This window comes from Anabrus simplex, chromosome 4, assembly GCF_040414725.1.
Source record: "Anabrus simplex isolate iqAnaSimp1 chromosome 4, ASM4041472v1, whole genome shotgun sequence".
Lineage (NCBI taxonomy): Eukaryota > Metazoa > Arthropoda > Insecta > Orthoptera > Tettigoniidae > Anabrus > Anabrus simplex.
Window position 1 is genome coordinate 258,433,151 of NC_090268.1, and position 17,581 is coordinate 258,450,731.

Sequence of the window (17,581 nt, forward strand, 5' to 3'; positions counted from 1 at the left end):
AGGTCAAGGATTTTTACCTGGATCTGAGGGCTGGTTCGAGGTCCACTCAGCCTACGTGATTAGAATTGAGGAGCTATCTGACGGTGAGATAGCAGCCCAAGTCTAGGAAGACAAGAATAACGGCAGAGAGGATTCGTCGTGCTGACCACACGACACTTCGTAATCTGCAGGCCTTTGGGCTGAGCAGTGGTTGCTTGGGAGGCCAAGACCCTTCAAGGGCTGTAGTGCCATTGGGTTCGTTAGTAGTTATATACAGTATTGATTTTATTAGGTGGGAACATCCAATTTTATAATTGTAAACTGTAAGCTATCAATACAGAAAATCAATCTAGTAACACATGACAAGCTTCTTCTACAGAGAGATTATTCATGGACTACATTGGGTCATTTCTGAGGTCAAAGGCCTGCCACCGTTTCACACTTGTTGGTGTTGATGTTTTCTCACGTTTTACATGGCTGTTCCCAACCCATATGGCTAATGCTAACACTTCCATCTATTGCTTAAAACAGACCTTTGCTTCTTTTGGACCGTGTCAATTCCTGGTAAGTGATAATGACAAAGATTTTACTTCTGCCCAGTTTTGTAATTTCTGTTTTGACCTGTTGTTATCCAATGTAAAAACAAACCATATTATCCAAAGCCTAATCACACAGAGTGATTTAATCGAAACAGATCTGCTCTAATTGCCTATCACTCTCCTGACTACTCGAGGTGGGATACCCCATTGAATTGGTTATCTTAGGCAATTTGCTTTACGTCATACCAACACAGATAGGTCTTACGGTGATGATGGAATAGGAAATGGCTAGGAGTGGGAAGGAAGCGGCTGTCGCCTTAATTAAGGTACAGCCTGCAGCATTTGCCTGGTGTGAAAATGGGAAACCACGGAGAACCATCTTCAGTGTTGCCGACAGTGGGGTTGGAACTCACAGTCTCCGGAATGCAAGTTCACAGGTGTGCGATCCTAACCTCATGCCCACTTGCTTGGTGGATATCTTATACTTTTAATACTGTTGTACATGAGAGTCACAAGCAAACGCCTGCTTCATTAACCCTCCAAGTCGTTATTAACGACTCATTTGTACCTTTGTGAAATGATAAAGTCGTTATTAACGACTCATTCCTGTAGAGCCGTGTTGCTGGGCAACCATTTAATGAATATCGTCGAACTTTGCACTAATCAATAGTTCAGTTCATTGGCTATTTCGATTCATCAAGCTGAATTAACGAATAGGCCTTTTTACTTATGTACTGACTAAAACAAATCTTAGCGTCAGTCGCTCGAAGCGTCACACCGCATGGTAGTGTTCTAATGTTGTTCTACATGATTGGTTAGTGTTTCAATAAACTAAAATGAGTGATCCATGTTGTTCTGACGATATTCGGGATATGATACAAGAAGATTATGAAAATTATGTTTTCAGTGGTGACAGTGACTTGCCAGGTGACGAAATACCAAAAGCAGCTTCTTTGAGTGGTGACTTGTCAGAAAACGAGGATGATAAAAAGAAAGCGAAGCAAATTCTGGTGCCCTAAGTGTAATTGTGGCATTCATCCTACTTGCTACCATAAGAAGGAAACTTGTACTAAGACGTTGCAGTCGCTTATCACTTAAGAGGTTTTTACGTATCACTTGGAGGGTTAATGCTTCCTTTTAACCCTAATTCTCTGCTCTCTAATCTGTGGTCGATGAACAGTTTTCTTCCTAATTTTGTCAACCCAGAAACGATCCATGTTACTTGCCATCGTGCTCATAAAAATTTAAAGGTTTCTTATGCTAAAGTTCAGCATAATTACAACCATGGGTGAAAATCACACACTCTGTCTATGGGTGACGAGGTCTTTAAGACCCATTCTGTTAGTAATGGTGCAGATTTCGAGGTCCCTGCACCATTTTGAAATTTATTCTCCCTGTATCTTAAATAGTGAGCGATCCTGAAAGGAAGAGGATCAATAGAGTACATTTATCACAGATAAAAACACCTTAGTGTTTGGTACTTTAAAATGTAAATTCTGTTATCTGTGATCATTTAAGTGTTATTGTACAAATTTGTCGGTATATTTTAGTGGTTGGGCAGTCCTCAAAGATGTTTTTTATTTATTTATAATATATGTTCGTGGCATCGACCTCTGCAGATCTTTCGCCACTACTTTCATCATATGTTAGGAACCTGCGTGTAATTGCGGAAGTGTTGAGTGCTGAATGCGAGGAAAGGAACGTTATGGATGACACAAACACCCAGTCCCCAGGCCAGGGATATTAATCATTTACAATTAACCCAATGAATGCTACACCTTCCTAGACGGGCTGACGCAGCCGGTCCAGCACTGTGCATGAGAACTTTAATTTTTTTGAGTTTCCTGGTTCATTCTCGAGTGCTGATTCGATCTCTGACATGTTCTGCAATCTGTTAGGCATTATGTAAAACTAACTGATCATGGCTTATAGCTTTGGGAAAATAACTCAGAGCTTTCGTAGATGTCTGTGGAGCTCATCTGTGATGTAAACAATCATGGCGGAACAACAAGTTAGTTGCTCTCGCAACAATGCTATTTCGGTTCAAAGAATCTTTCTGTTATTAACCACAGCAGAAAGTGATAATAAATATGATGATTTTACTGAACTGTTAAGCAATTTTGAAAGTTAGAGTAATACAGAGAGTGCTGAAAATATTGTATGTGAGAAAGAAACACAGCATCCTTCTAAATGAAGGAAGAAAAACACGGTGAGTTCAAAAGGTATTTCACCACTATTTTCATGACGGACGGATGAATTTCCACCACCAGACTTTCAAGTAACTGTGACAAACACTGGCCAAGTAGTGTTTGAGGACAACCACAAAAATAAAACTATTCTGCCAGTGGAGTTGTTGCAGCTGGTTGTTGATGAAACAAATCAGCATCACAAACAACTGTTAAAAAATCATTAAGCTGTCACCAAATTCCAAGTTTAGAAAATATTTTTAAATTTTTAAATATCAATTTATGTACTTGTAAGGAGTTATGTATATTAGTTGCCTACAGATTTTGGGAAATAATTTTATTTTGTATACAGATGATATACGCATGCACACAAAAAGTGTAAATATGTTTTCTCTCAAAATAATATTGAACTTAAGTATAGGATTTTCCATTTGCATTTAGATTTATAAAGAACCAACATTTATAAACATTTTTAGCTAATCACCTCACTGGTTAAAAATTCAGGCTTCTACAATTTTTTTACATACAAATGAAATAACTCAGCACTGAGGTACCAACCAGTCAACTGGTAACTCAGCATTTAAAAGGTTAAAAAACCCTGACCCAGCCGGAAATCAAACCCGGGGCCGCCGGGTGACAGGCGGATGCATTGTCCCCTATACCACTGGGCCAGCCCCACAAAGATGTCATCTCTGTGTATGTAAAGTCTGTGTGATGAAGTGTTAAGAGTGATATCCATAGGTTTAGGAAATAAATTTGATTTTATCAGTATTTTAGGTTTCTTGTAATTATAAATTTTTTGCTATGGGTTAATTTTGTAAATTATCGATAAGAACAGGGACTTATTTCATGTAGCTTAAAATTTAGAGGGCCACTAAAATTTTGGCAGCAGGAAACTCTCTTGCACATCCTTTTAATTTTTTTAAAAATCCTTCTTTTCTAAATAAGTGCTTACCCAAAGGATCGCTGGGCTCCTCGGTGAGGAAAGAGTCCTGAGGCTCTGATGAGCCAAGTGGAAACTTTCACCAGAATGGTGAAAGTAAATTTAGCTTATATTTTTCAGTATCTCATGGATAAAATTAACACAAAATTTAAAAAAAAAAACCACCTTTGAGTACCCTACATTCATAACTTCCAACATGTCACCAAAAGAACCCAAGCTTAATAAACTTCTACCGGGCAAGTTGGCTGTGCGGTTATGGGTGTGCAGCTGTGAGCTTGCATCCAGGAGATAGTGGGGTCGAACCCCACTGTTGGCAGCCCTGAAGATGGTTTTCCATGGTTTCCCATTTTCACACCAAGCAAATGATGGGGGGGGCATGGTCGCTTCCTTCTCGCTCCTAGCCCTTTCCTATCCCATCGTCACCATAAGACCTATATGTGTTGGTGCAACGTAAAACCGATTTTAAAAATATATATCTTCTTTTGACGCTGGCCTCACTTTATCTGGAGGATCTTTTCTACAGTTTGTAATTATGTTACAATTGCTGCAGTCCCTGTGCCCACCTGGTGGACAGTGCATTACTCTCTTAAGTCCCAATCAGTTCAAAGGAAGAGTGAGCTGATGGGACATTCCTGCATTATTGTGGTTAGACTGAAAGGTGTTGGCAGAGACCACTATTGACTACTCCACACATGGAATGGCGAAACCCAGGAAAAACAGGAAGTTGATGCAAAAAACGTTTCTGCTGTGAATGGCATCTAGACGTTGTGATGTGTCGTGTGTTGCCTCCTCCAGTTAAAGTTTAAAATTTCGTGTATGATTTGGTCCAGGGTAGCTCAAGCTTGTATGGAGGAGGATGTGACAGTGGGAAAGTGCGACAGTCAAAATATATTTATTCTCTATCTGGACATTCATGTAACTTACCCCTGACAATCACGTGACGCCTCTCCAAGTCAGAAAAGCAGTCCTCAGAATAACCACGAAAGCAAAAGGAATTAATGACATGGTCAAACTAACAAACTAATCCTTGATTGTATATTACCAACCTCAACTCATATAATAAATTTCTCTCTTCTATACTCGATATATCCATCTCGCTGGAAGAAGGCTATTGTGCTACCTCTTCCAAAAAGTCAAACGCCTTCGAAGGAGGGAGACTTTTTTTTTTTTGCTAGTGGCTTTACGTCACACCGACACAGATAGGTCTTATGGCAACGATAGGATAGGAGAGGCCTAAGAGTTGGAAGGAAGTGCCCATGGCCTTAATTAAGGTACAGTCCAGGTAGTTGCCTGGTGTGAAAATGGGAAACCACGGAAAACCATCTTCAGGGCTGCCAACAGTGGGATTTGAACCCACTATCTCCCGGATGCAAGCTCACAGCCGCACGCCCCTAACTCTACGGCTAACTCGCCCAGTATGAGGGAGACTATCATCCAATCTGTATTACAGTATATCAGCTTCATCTAAAATCTTAGAATATGTAGTCCATACACAAATGTCTGAGTACCTACGAACACACAATCTCCATAATCCTCTTCAGTCCGGTTTCCGACAAGGACATAGTACAACTACAGCCTAACTTAAAGTGACTGAGGACGTTAGACAAGCAATAGACAGAGGACGATTCACAGTTCTGGTACTACTAAATTATAGTAAAGCATTCAACAGCGTAGACACTGACATTTTACTTGAAAAACTGAAGGCTCTATATTTTTCTCAGAATACAATTGCTTGGATGCATTCTTATCTTCACGGACGTCAACAATGTGTGAAAGGTAATAATGGAATCGTTTCCTCGTGGCGCCGCGTGAACAGAAGTGTCCTTCAAGGCTCTGTACTTCGTCCTCTTCTTTTCGCACTCTGGGGCCCCACAAGTAACGGCACAGGCGCTTAAGGATCAACGAAACCCCTCTCCCCTTCCGCACCCCGCCCCTCCTTTACCGCACAAGTATAACACTAGGAATAGAAACGTTAGTCAGGCAGGAGCTGCCGGAAAAGTCAGATCTACCTAGCACTACCTTGACACATAAGTTACTTCTCATTTTTTTTTTTGCTAGTTGCTTTATGTCGCACCGACACAGATAGGTCATATGGCGACGATGGGACAGGGAAGGGCTGGGAGTGGGAAGGAAGCGGCCGTGGCCTTAATTAAGGTACAGCCCCAGCATTTGCCTGGTGTGAAAATGGGAAACCACGGAAAACCATCTTCAGGGCTGCCGACAGTGGGGTTCGAACCTACTATCTCCCGAATACTGGATACTGGCCGCACTTAAGCGACTGCAGCTATCGAGCTCGGTAAAGTTACTTCTCATCTGACATATTAACTACTTGAAGTTTCTTGTCAATACGCGTGCTTCAAATACTAATTTTAACTTATCTTTTAATTCATTACAGACAGTACCCCTCTCAAAGGCTAATATTCACATCTACAAGTAGGACTATTCACACACGACTGTCCGTAATGTCAAAGACACAATTTCACAATTAAGCAGCAGCTTCAACTTGGAATCGTGCCACCGCTTTACGCAACAGAAAACATACGATCATTTTTTTAAATTACAACATTTTAATAACAACTCTCAATCATATCTAATTTATTCTTAAATATCCAGCTGTTGCTTATAATTAATTGACATTGATGTCATCATGTTCAGGTACAGAACATTTGGGACTTATGTACCCAAAGAAAATTACACACTTTACTCAAGACTGTTACTATCCCAATGATCTGCAAGTTATTACGAGGGGGATCCATTTAAGCTTAGGACATTTTTAGAACCTAAAAACATCACTAACAAAAAAAATTAAATTTTGACGATTATAGACACTATCTATTCTTGATACTCACAATGTATAAGGTGACATTTTTTAATATTATAATTGTAGCATGTTATCTTTAAGATACTTTTTATGTGTAATGTAATTTTCATTGTCATCCATGTATGAATAGATAATGTTTCGACATTTGACCTTAAGGTTACCTACAGGCTGATGATGCCCTTAACAAGGGGCAAAACTTGTCCCTCAGAAATGTAAATAGTATTATGTAGATTTCATCCATGTAGCATATGGCTTGTATTGAATAGGTGGTGATACTAGAATAAATTATTTTTGTGATAATTTGCTTATAGTCAGTTTCAATACGGATCAATCATGAGAATTGTCACTTGCAATAAGTGGTATGTTCCGAGCTGTCAGTGGAGAGATGGCCTGGAACAACATTAGTAGACAAATAAGTCTGAGTGGTGTCTTTAAAAGTAGGAAAGATCACAATATGAAGACAAAGTTGGAATTCAAGAGGACAAATTGGGGCAAATATTAATTTTCAGGAAGGGGAGTTAGGGATTGGAATAACTTACCATGGAAGATGTTCAATAAATTTCCAATTTCTTTGAAATCATTTTAGAAATGGCTAGGAAAACAACAGATAGGGAATCAGTCACCTGGGTGACTGCCCTAAATGCAGATCAGTAGTGACTGAGTGCTTGACTGATTGAACTGGGCTCTGTTATTGCCACGTGACGTGAAGCACCACATCAATGTGGGATAGACGAAATGGCGTTTGCTGAAATGTGCCTTGTGTGATAGGCAGGTGCCTGTAAGCTGAAAGGCATACATAAGACTCATCAGACCTGCCTCTGGCTCTGAATGTTGGGCAAGGCAGAAGAAGCACGATCAGCAAATTAATGTCACGAAGATGTGGATGCTGCGATGGTCAGTGGGTGTCACTCTGTCTGACCAATTGTGCAATGAGCATATGCGAGGATCATTTAATACTGACCCTATCAGTGATAAACTGGAGGAGGAGCAGCAGCAGCAGTTGCGCTGGTATGGGCATGCAAAACGTCAATATATAGATCATCCTGTACAGAGAACTCCTGTCAATGAGGAACCAAGGAGAGGACTAGGACATCCTAAAGCAACACGGTGGCGAACAGCCAACAAGGCTTTGAAGAGAAATGGCATTCCAATGGCGCAGACATCAGACCGAAGGGAATGCACTCTCTGAGGATCCGAAGTGCTGATCCTGATAATACTCAGAAATGTCCATTACAGGCACACAGACGGCCAGGGAAGAAGAAGAAGATGAAAATTCACTACTTTTTCTTTGTAATCATCTGGAAGCTGTTGACCGATGCTAGTTCTTCTCCAGAAGCCTAATCCATTGCATCTAAAAAGTTTTGTTAGCCAGCCCCAGCTAGCTTTGAAGCCCATGATGCCTCGTTTCTCGACTATAGTTAAAGCTTTCAGTTGGTACATTTCATTCATAACTGAATATCTGTATTGTCTCTTAATACCTACATAACACAACCTTTTTTCAAGGTTCGGATGCTTTGCTTTTTGGCAGCAAAATGCCTGGCGATTACAATTTGTTTTTTCAAGTTGTGTTACTTTTTTGCCAGTCATAAATACGACTTTCTTCCTGCTCCAAGGTTTCCAGTGTTTTCTTTATCTTTAATAACCCTAAGCTTTTCTTTAGCAATAACAAGAACTTGTAGCAAAACATAAAAAAGTGGTTCACACTTCACTTCTAACATGATACCGACGCCCCACAGACCAAGGCTGGACAACATTATACCATAATATAAATGGATTGCTGAATTTCAGACAAAAAAAAAAAAAAAAAAAAAAGTATTCATGTATATATGGCAGTTATCTTATCATCACAGTGGACATTGCTCAAATCCAATCAGTGCTTCTCAGATTTTCAAAAGTTAGTCACCTACTGATTTACATTCCACATAGTTCCCTGACTCATGATTGCTAGATTAAAAGTCACATAAAACTGCACACTTTCTTCATGCAGTCTTTGGATCTGCAACTTGTGTAGGAACTTTGCGCTAATGATGTCAATTATACAATTGATGCCTTCCCAATATGTCAAAGGAATCAATTTTTAATGTCACCAAATGTAGTTCACAACAGAAAAGTAACTGCAATTGGTAACTAACCCATTTTTTCTTTTTCCAGATGTATTATATGAAGGAATGTCTGACTCGTTGGCTGACTGGTCAGCGTACTGGCCTTCGGTTCAGAGGGTCCCGACCGGGTCAGGGATTTTAACCTTCACTGGTTAATTCCCATGGCTTGGGAGCTGGGTATTTGTGCTGTCCCCAACATCCCTGCAACTTACACACCACACATAACACTATCCTCCACCACAATAACACGCAGTTACCTACACATGGCAGATGGTGCCTACCCTTATCAGGTGGTCTGCCTTACAAGGGCAGCAACCGGCTAGAAATTGCCACACAAAATTATTATTATTATATGAAGGAATATTAAATTTTGTTCTACTTTTTTACAAGCTGCGTTACGTTGCACTAACACAGATAGGTCTTTTGGTGACAATGGGATAGGAAAGAGATAGGAGTAGGAAGGTAGTGGCCATGGCCTTAATTAAGGTACAGCCCCATCATTTACTTGGTGTGAAAATGGGAAACCACATTAAACTCTCTTCAGGGCTGCCGACAGTGGAGTTCGAACACACTATCTCTCAAATTTATTCTAGAAGTTCTAGCAGTACCCAGTAGATTGCACTGCCTAAGATGTAATTCTAATAGTGCTTGGAAGTTTCTTATTTTGTTTCAGTTCACTGCTGTAACAAGAAGTGTTTTAAATTAACAGTTAACTTTTGATAAATATTCTGCTCTTCAATTATCTGAACCAGGTGCATCTTCTTCTTATTTTTCTTCTGAACCATGGTAATTTTGGAAGTCTCCAAAATAAACACTAAGTGTCCATGCAAGTTAAATTGTTTGTATTCCAGCACCTACAGGAAGTCTCTCTTCTCTACGGCAAAACGTATGGAGGTGACTCGGGCGATAAGGACAATAGTAAGCCAGGAAGTATGGTTCAATACACTACTACAGTTTGTTAATTACTGTTTATGAAAGTTGAATAACAACGTGCATTGTGTTCCGTTGCCTCTAGTGAAAGAAACAGGTCTATACAACATTGAATACTGTGGAATCTACCACATAGCTGTTCGAACTTGTTTCCCAACTGGCCCAGCGTAGACAATGTTACATAAGACGTACTCATCAACAGTTTGCACGTTTCAGTATGATAAGGTCTCATACACACATACTATTTACTCTTATGCTTAAATTGCACATGTTATGAGTGTTATTAAGAACTGAGAGTTGCTCTAGTGGCATCAGAAGCAGGCTTGCTTGTAGTACAAAAATGGTAGTGAATGCACTATACATCTTGGCTTTATCTTCCTTATCACCTCCCGAATCACCTTCTTGCCTTGTGACAAAGAAGAGAAACTCACCATGTGTATGTACTTTGATCAGCTTGAGAACTTAGCAACCATTGTTGTTAAATCAATGAAAGATTGTGACTGCACAGGTCAATAAGTTTGGTTTTAACAGTTTTTACAAGAGTGAAGAGTTTTGCAGTGATTTTATGAAAATGGCTCAATCATATTCTTTCCCAATGTCACCATCATGGAAAACTTTTAAGTAGATGGATAAGCCTGCCTGGTGGCCATGATTGTTCAGGTCCAAAGTCTTTATGGTTTAACTGATTCGAGTCCAAATGGGTGAACATTTTTCACCGTCAGAACATTGCTGGCAAGGCAGGAGAGTTGGTGCAGTATAATTTTCACTAGATTGCATACCAAAAGCCTGGATTCGATTCCAAACCTCTCCACAGTGTTCTATGGAGTGAGGGCATATGATGCTGTTGATTGTGATTCGTCCATCTCATGGAGTTGTTAAGCTTTGAGCAGACTCATTGGTGTTATTCATCGGGAGTAGGCGATGTGCTGATACCGGGTTTCACCTCTCCTTATCTCATCATCATCATCATCATCATCATCATCATCATCTTAACACCCGGATGTGTGGGTCACCCATGGGCATCAATAGAAAGAACTGCACCGGTGAGCCGAACATGTCCTTGGACACTCCTAGCACTAAAAGCCATATGATACTATAGATAGATAGATGGGTAAATGAAAGGAGACAATTGGGAGTGAGAGTAAGTATGAGACTATAAAAGAAAAGTACAATACTGTTACAAGAATTGAAGCCAGGATGTTGCTAATCTCAATAAATGAAACATATTATATCAAAAATGAAAACCAAAAACTTATATTTTTAACTAGACAACTGGACTACGTAACAAAACCATGAACATTTGAAAATAAAATTAATTTTTGTGTAGAAATGAACATTTTCGAGCATTATAATATCACTCTTTACATATGTACAAATTTAAAATACAAAGCATACTGTCTTCATGATGGTACTGATGTATGAATCCTGAGCCCATGCATGTCCTTGATTTCTTCCTTAAGAGCCTGAAAACATGAAACATAACACCATCAATCCCTGTCACATTAAAATAAACTTTTAAAGGAACATTTTTATAGATATACACTGTGTGGCTAGAAAACAACCAGGAAGCAGGGTAGTGTACTGGCCTGCATTCTCTCCTCTATCTAGAGTTAGAGGGGAGTTCTGTTTTTATGTGACATCTCATATAACACTTTGAAAATCTGCTAAAGAAATACAAACAACTTTAACCCCTTAAGCGGGGAGCTCGGTTCACACTAGCTCACTCCCAGGTGGGGAGCGATTTCCCTGATTGAAGAAATATTTAATTACTTGATTAAAAACAATCTTAGACTAAAATGAACTATTGAAGGGCCAAAAGAGAAATATTTACTTGAATATAATGTATTTCATTGTTGAAAAATTTGATTATTTTAATTTTTCAATACTTTGTGCAAAAACGTACTAAGTGCTTTCACACTGTGAAATCGAGATTGCTTCTTCCTAACAGCAAAACTCTGGTTTTTGTCTATACATTAACTTTCACCTGAATATTTTAGGCAGTTTACTATCAATCTCTGCCTGTAAATAAATGTTTCTGCATATGTAAATTGTAGATTTACAAAGTTTACATGTACTTAAAAGATGTACAATGGAATAAATTATAATACTCACGAATTTTTCTGTTATGTTAGTTAGCGCTTTCGAGGGATCAAGTTTATATCGCCTCCCTACAATTCATAAGTGACATAAACGGACTATATTACACTACAATACAGGTAATATTTACAGTATTTACAGTCTTCACAGTGTTATGTCTTTTACAGCTGATCATTATGATACAAACGGAAGCAGGTCATGTTACATAACCTGTCTTGCCTTCGCATAATTTATATAATTCCATTCCGAAACGCGATCGTTTTCTTGTTATGTAAACTTTCCACTCTAGCCACCCTTTCCATAGCAAGAGGTTGTCATCAATTGACATTTTGCCACCACGGGTATAAGCTTCCGAAAATGTTGCTAACAGGTGGTCAAATACTGGATTTATCTCGTATATTTTGGGAGGAAGTTGTGCATTATTCACCTCATTGTCAGAGATATGCAAAAAGCTGTGGAGGAAAATATAATAATAATAATAATAATAATAATAATAATAATAATAATAATAATGTTATTGGCTTCACGTCCCACTAACTACTTTTACGGTTTTCGGGGACACTGAGGTGCCGGAATTTAGTCCCGCAAGAGTTCTTTTGCATGCCAGGAAATCTACTGACAAGAGGCCATCGTATTTGAGCACCTTCAAATACCACCGATCTGAGCCAGAATCGAACCTGCCAAGTTGGGGTCAGGAGGCTGGCCAGGCCACTCAATCTGGCGAGAAAAAAGTTTCTTCTGTGTCATCAGTTCATTGAAAGTAGACGTAGTGAACAAGCGATTGAGAGAAATAGTGTCCTAATTTAGGTTTCTCTACAATCCCCTGCGGCAACAGTATGGCCATAAGAAGCTTTATTTCGTCCTTATTTGTCCGGACACGGTCTTGATCTCGATTTCTTCCTTTTGTCTTACTAAACTAGGATTTATGTGCGATTTCCTGCTCGGCATCTTTTGTCTGTTCAGCTATGTTCTGGCATATCTCGTCATAAGAAAGGAATTACAATATTTCGCTCAGTTTTGTTTTCCCTAAAAGCACTCTTTTTACATCATGATGGAAATTTGGATCAAAGCGAGAATTTCTTTGTCCATTTTCAGTATAAGTTGACGAAGAACTTGCAATGGTTGGATTGTAATCAGTATTATCGTCACAACTGTCATGATCGCTACTTGAACTGGAATCGAACACATGTTATCTCTTTTGCGACTGCTGAACATTCGCATCAGCTACGCCCAAATCCTGTATATTCGAGCTTGCAGTACTTTTTCCAGGTAAATTCCTGTCACTTTCGAATTCCCCTTCGGCAGAACTTACTTCATAAAATCACAATTCTCCCCACTAAATTCCAACATTTTGTTTATCATGACCCGTAAATCGTCTTCCTCTAACAGTGGAAGCCGGTAATTCGTTATAGATATTTTAGCGGAAAAAATGTAAGAAAAAGGATCAAATAGAACCCTGGTCTCAGCAGTTTGGCCGGAAATCATGAAATAGGACAGAATTACGTATGCGTACGATAATAAAATGCTTTGTAACTCGCGATAAACACACACTCCAGTCGTGAAGGATGAACTCAAGACTGGGGATAATAAATCAGGTCACAGTTCTAAAATGTCATCAGAGAAGTCTGTTCCGTGTCATAATTTCTATAAATCCCTTCTACAGCAATATTATTACATCCAAGGCTTGATTAGGCGATACCGGGCGAGTTGGCCGTGCGCGTAGAGGCGCGCGGCTGTGAGCTTGCATCCGGGAGATAGTAGGTTCGAATCCCACTATCAGCAGCCCTGAAGATGGTTTTCCATGGTTTCCCATTTTCACTCCAGGCAAATGCTGGGGCTGTACCTTAATTAAGGCCACGGCCGCTTCCTTCCAACTCCTAGGCCTTTCCTATCCCATCGTCGCCATAAGACCTATCTGTGTCGGTGCGACGTAAAGCCCCTAGCAAAAAAAAAAAATGATTAGGCGATGAGCTAAAGCTTCAGCGCGGAGCTATTAGGCCTTAGGTCGTTCTTGCCCGGACTCAGCTGCGTTCTTTATGTTGCAACTGGTGGATGACACATTTGTATTGGGATAACGTAATTGAAAAAAATCACATCAGAGGGCAGACTCATCCAGAATATGCTGCTAAAAAGGAAATAAACCTCTGCAGGCAGGCTACTGAGAAAAAATATATAATTCGAATCGACGGATATATCCGCGTTCCCCACCGAATAAGCGACTTGTAGCCGCGAGATCTCGTGGCTTCGCCCACCGAAGGGGTTAATGTTGTATACTGGAAGTAAAGTGTCCTAAGTCACGTATCAGTTATTTTAGAGGAGAGTCAGTGAAAGGTTAACATACCTATTTACTATGTAAAAAACCCAAATTGCTGAATATGGTCTCGGGATACTTTGCTTCCAATATACAGAATGGTAATAAATGTTTTCTCATGCTCAAGGTTTCAAGTGGTTTAAAAACTTTATAGACAGAAAGGAAAAGATTGGGTGCAATTCATGCTCTGGCATCCTTGCATATAAAAAATAGTTGTAAATACTGAAAATACTGGTGAAATTGTTCAAACCAATTGAGCACTCGGGTGGTTCCTGAATGATATATTATATAACCAGCCAGATTAAGTGGAAGGCCTGCACCTTGATGAGAAAACACCAAAGAAGGAAAGAAGAGTGATAAAGAAACTATTTGACAGATTTTGCAAGAAAATGATTTAACACAAGGAAGGTGTATGTGCTGAGACTTCGTATTCCTCATTGAAAAGAGATCAGGCTGAACATTTGTGCTGGCATCCATGGCAGATCTAAATCTATTAGGAAACATAACAACTTATAATGAATGGCAGTTTATTCAGAACGATCCTGGAACTATGTGGCAATCCATCCAGTGCAAGATTTCTAGATCACCTATAAAAAACAAAGCACAAACGAGGAAGTTCAAATTCAAATCAATATTCAAACCGAGGTATAGCTGATGATCTGAACAGTGGAAAGAAGCTAACTAAATTATAAAATGCAGGTTGGTAGAGTGAAAGTGTTATAAGTAGAATTGTTTATAACAAATACTGGAATATTACTGATAGCACCTGCAGAAAGAAACAGCAAATGAAGTTAGAATTCATATGACTAGTTAAATATAAAAGTATGTATTAGTCAAAGAAGGATATATGACTCAAAGAGAAAAATATGTAATGGAAAGGAACAAACAACTGCAAATCACATCATATATGGAAACATAGACACAGAAAGGAACACAAAATAGGATAAACCGAATGGCAGGTCAATGTGGGGAGAGGGAGGCACAGAACAAACAAGGGCAAGGACAGTCTCTGCATCTTCATACACTGCTGTCTTCAGATAGACTGGCTATCTCCACTTCAGTCCCAGTTCTTCTACATCGATTTCTTCTCAGTCCCTGATGAGCTTGTTTCTGCTTTCCACATTTATCAGGAGGGCTTGCTTCAACACTTATTGAGGGTCTATCTAGACAGATATCATCACCATCATCATTTTCTAGCTCCAGTTTCCCGGGTGTGATGATCTTGACAGATCTCTCAATTCCAATTAAGGCTTTCATGGCCGAAGGTTGAAACTTCACAGCAACAGAACCATCTATCAGGTTCTTAGGCCATGAACGTGCGCAGTGCTTCACCCAAAATGTGCCATTTGGGCTCATCAAAAGCATGTCAGTTCAACTATGACGTGACTAAACCTAGTCCCCGCCTTCCGTGATATTTTTGGGTTGCTTTTAAGCATAACTGGAAATTAGTATCAAATATTTAATTTATTTAACTATTTATTTTGCCTTATGGCACTCTGCAACCTCTCTTAAATTATTTGAATTTTCGATCCTTGGATATGTTACTTGCTTCTTTCTTTCCCCACCTAGTGCTCATGCATGTACAAGTGTAATTTATTTCTTTTCCGTATGGTGGTGCGCTCTGCTGGCAACCATAGTATTATTGTGGCTGGTAGTCACGTGGTTCTATTCTTGCCGCTTACTGACAATGAAACGATGTTCAGTTACTTTTAACACAGTGGACTGAGAGGATGCGTTGCTCCTCCATTATGATGGAAAGGTCCTGCAAAGAATTATACTGGGAGTTGTGGATACCTATTGAGCCTGGATAGCATCCATTTATGAGATTAAGTGAATTACGTTAGCTGCCTCTGTGGATCAGTGGTAGAGTGTCGGCCTCCAGATCCCAAGATAGCGGGTTCAAACTCTGCAGAGGTAGTCAGATTTTTGAAGGGCGGAAAAAAGTCCATTCGACACTCTATGTCGTACGATGTCGGCATGTAAAAGATCTCTGGTGGCATAGAAGAGCAAGACAATGGTGATGAGAAGATGAAGTAAAGAAGAAAAAGGAACTATCAAAATTGGAGATGATGAACTGGAAATAGTAGAACACTTCATATACTTGGGAAGTGAACTGACAGAAAATGGAAGACTGGTTATGGAAATTAGTAGAAGGATATCCTTACCATATTTCCATCTCTTTTTCATAATGTCTCAAAATGAAAATGGGTCCCACTGTTGACCTTCCATTTCTGAATCCAAATTGTTTCTCTTGTAACTGACTTTTCACCTTTTCTCTAATTCTTCTTTCCAATATCCCTTCCATTATCTTGGGAACATGGGAGATGATGGCGATTCATTTTCTGCATATTGGTATCCTTACTACAACTCCTAAATATGCTCATAAACTTATCCCTTTCAGAGTGCGTATGCACAATGGTACGGGGTCGTATTTTATTTATGTCTGAGTTTATTTGACGGACTTCAGTTCTTGTGTGGGACATGTAACAGGAACTTCAGTTTTTATTTATTTAGTGCTTCACCACCAGGGGGGGGGGCAGAAAGAAGAGTTTTAAAATACAGTTCATCGGCAAGATGGCGGGAAGCAGTAATGCCTAAAGTAAGTATTTATTTATTGTGTTCATATTACAGTAATCTAGAAGCTTTACTGAATATCAGAATGTAATCAGTGAAGTGTATAAATTTTCAGCGAACGTAAATTGTGAACTTACAACATCGTACGTAATACCATGTGGTTTTGAATGTTGATATGCACAATTGTGTGGGCAAGGTTTCCTTGCAGGCAATGCATGCGGGAGTGCTGGGTGCTGCACCAAAAGGACTGTGAAAGCAGAACTCCTACTCTACGTGAAAAATATAATGTATAAGATTTTAATTGTTTAAAATTATTCCACACTGTAAAATAGAACATTTGATCATGTACATGTGTATATTCACATGTCCAGAGCTCATTTTTTTAAATTTATATTTTGTAAGTAGTGAATTAAGTCCTGACACCCACAATTATGTGGGTGTTGTTTTTCAGACGATAGTTCTTATTTTGTAAAATAAACTGTATACACATGTATTTAAGAGCATTTTAGTAAGTTCTTGATGTACAAACAAAAATTCACACCTCCAGTTTTCTTTCAGGTCTGAGGATAAGGTGCTACCGCCAAAAGGACTGTAAAAGCAAAACTCGTCCTCAGTGTAGAAAATGTAATGTGTACTTGTGTTTGAACAAAGATTTTAATTGTTTTAAATTATTCCACACTGCAAAATAGAACATGTGATCATGTACTTATGTATATTCACGTGCACTGATATAATTTTTCTTTTTTGTAAGTAGTGAAGTAAGTCCTGACACACACAATTGTGTGGGTGCTTTTTTTTTTTCAGATGTTAATTTTTATTTAGTAAATAAACTGAAATATGTATTTACGAGCATTTTAGTCAGTTTTTGGCATACAAGCACAAATTCACACCACCAGTTTTCTTTCAGGTCTGAAAGGGTTATGAAGAGATCTGTAACCTTTATTTACAACCTTGTTACTGTAATTACCTGAATGAAGATCATTCCTTATATTAACACCTAAGTAGTTACAATGATCCCCACGAGGTATTCTCATGCCATCAACACAGTAATTAAAACTGAGAGGAATTTCCCCCTTGGTGACATTTACAAACTGACTTT

General features: G+C 39.1%; 1 protein-coding gene across 1 annotated transcript in view; it reads right to left on the reverse strand.

Annotated features, from left to right (window-relative positions):
- Window positions 1–10,726: 10,726 nt before the first annotated feature.
- LOC136871864 (bolA-like protein 3) overlaps window positions 10,727–17,581 on the reverse strand; it is an 80,675-nt gene continuing 73,820 nt past the window's right edge. Inside the window, exon 4 of the mRNA XM_067145507.2 lies at window positions 10,727–10,963. Within this exon, the coding sequence (XP_067001608.1) occupies window positions 10,901–10,963 (63 nt within the window). The 3' untranslated portion in view covers window positions 10,727–10,900. The remainder of the gene's footprint in view (window positions 10,964–17,581) is intronic.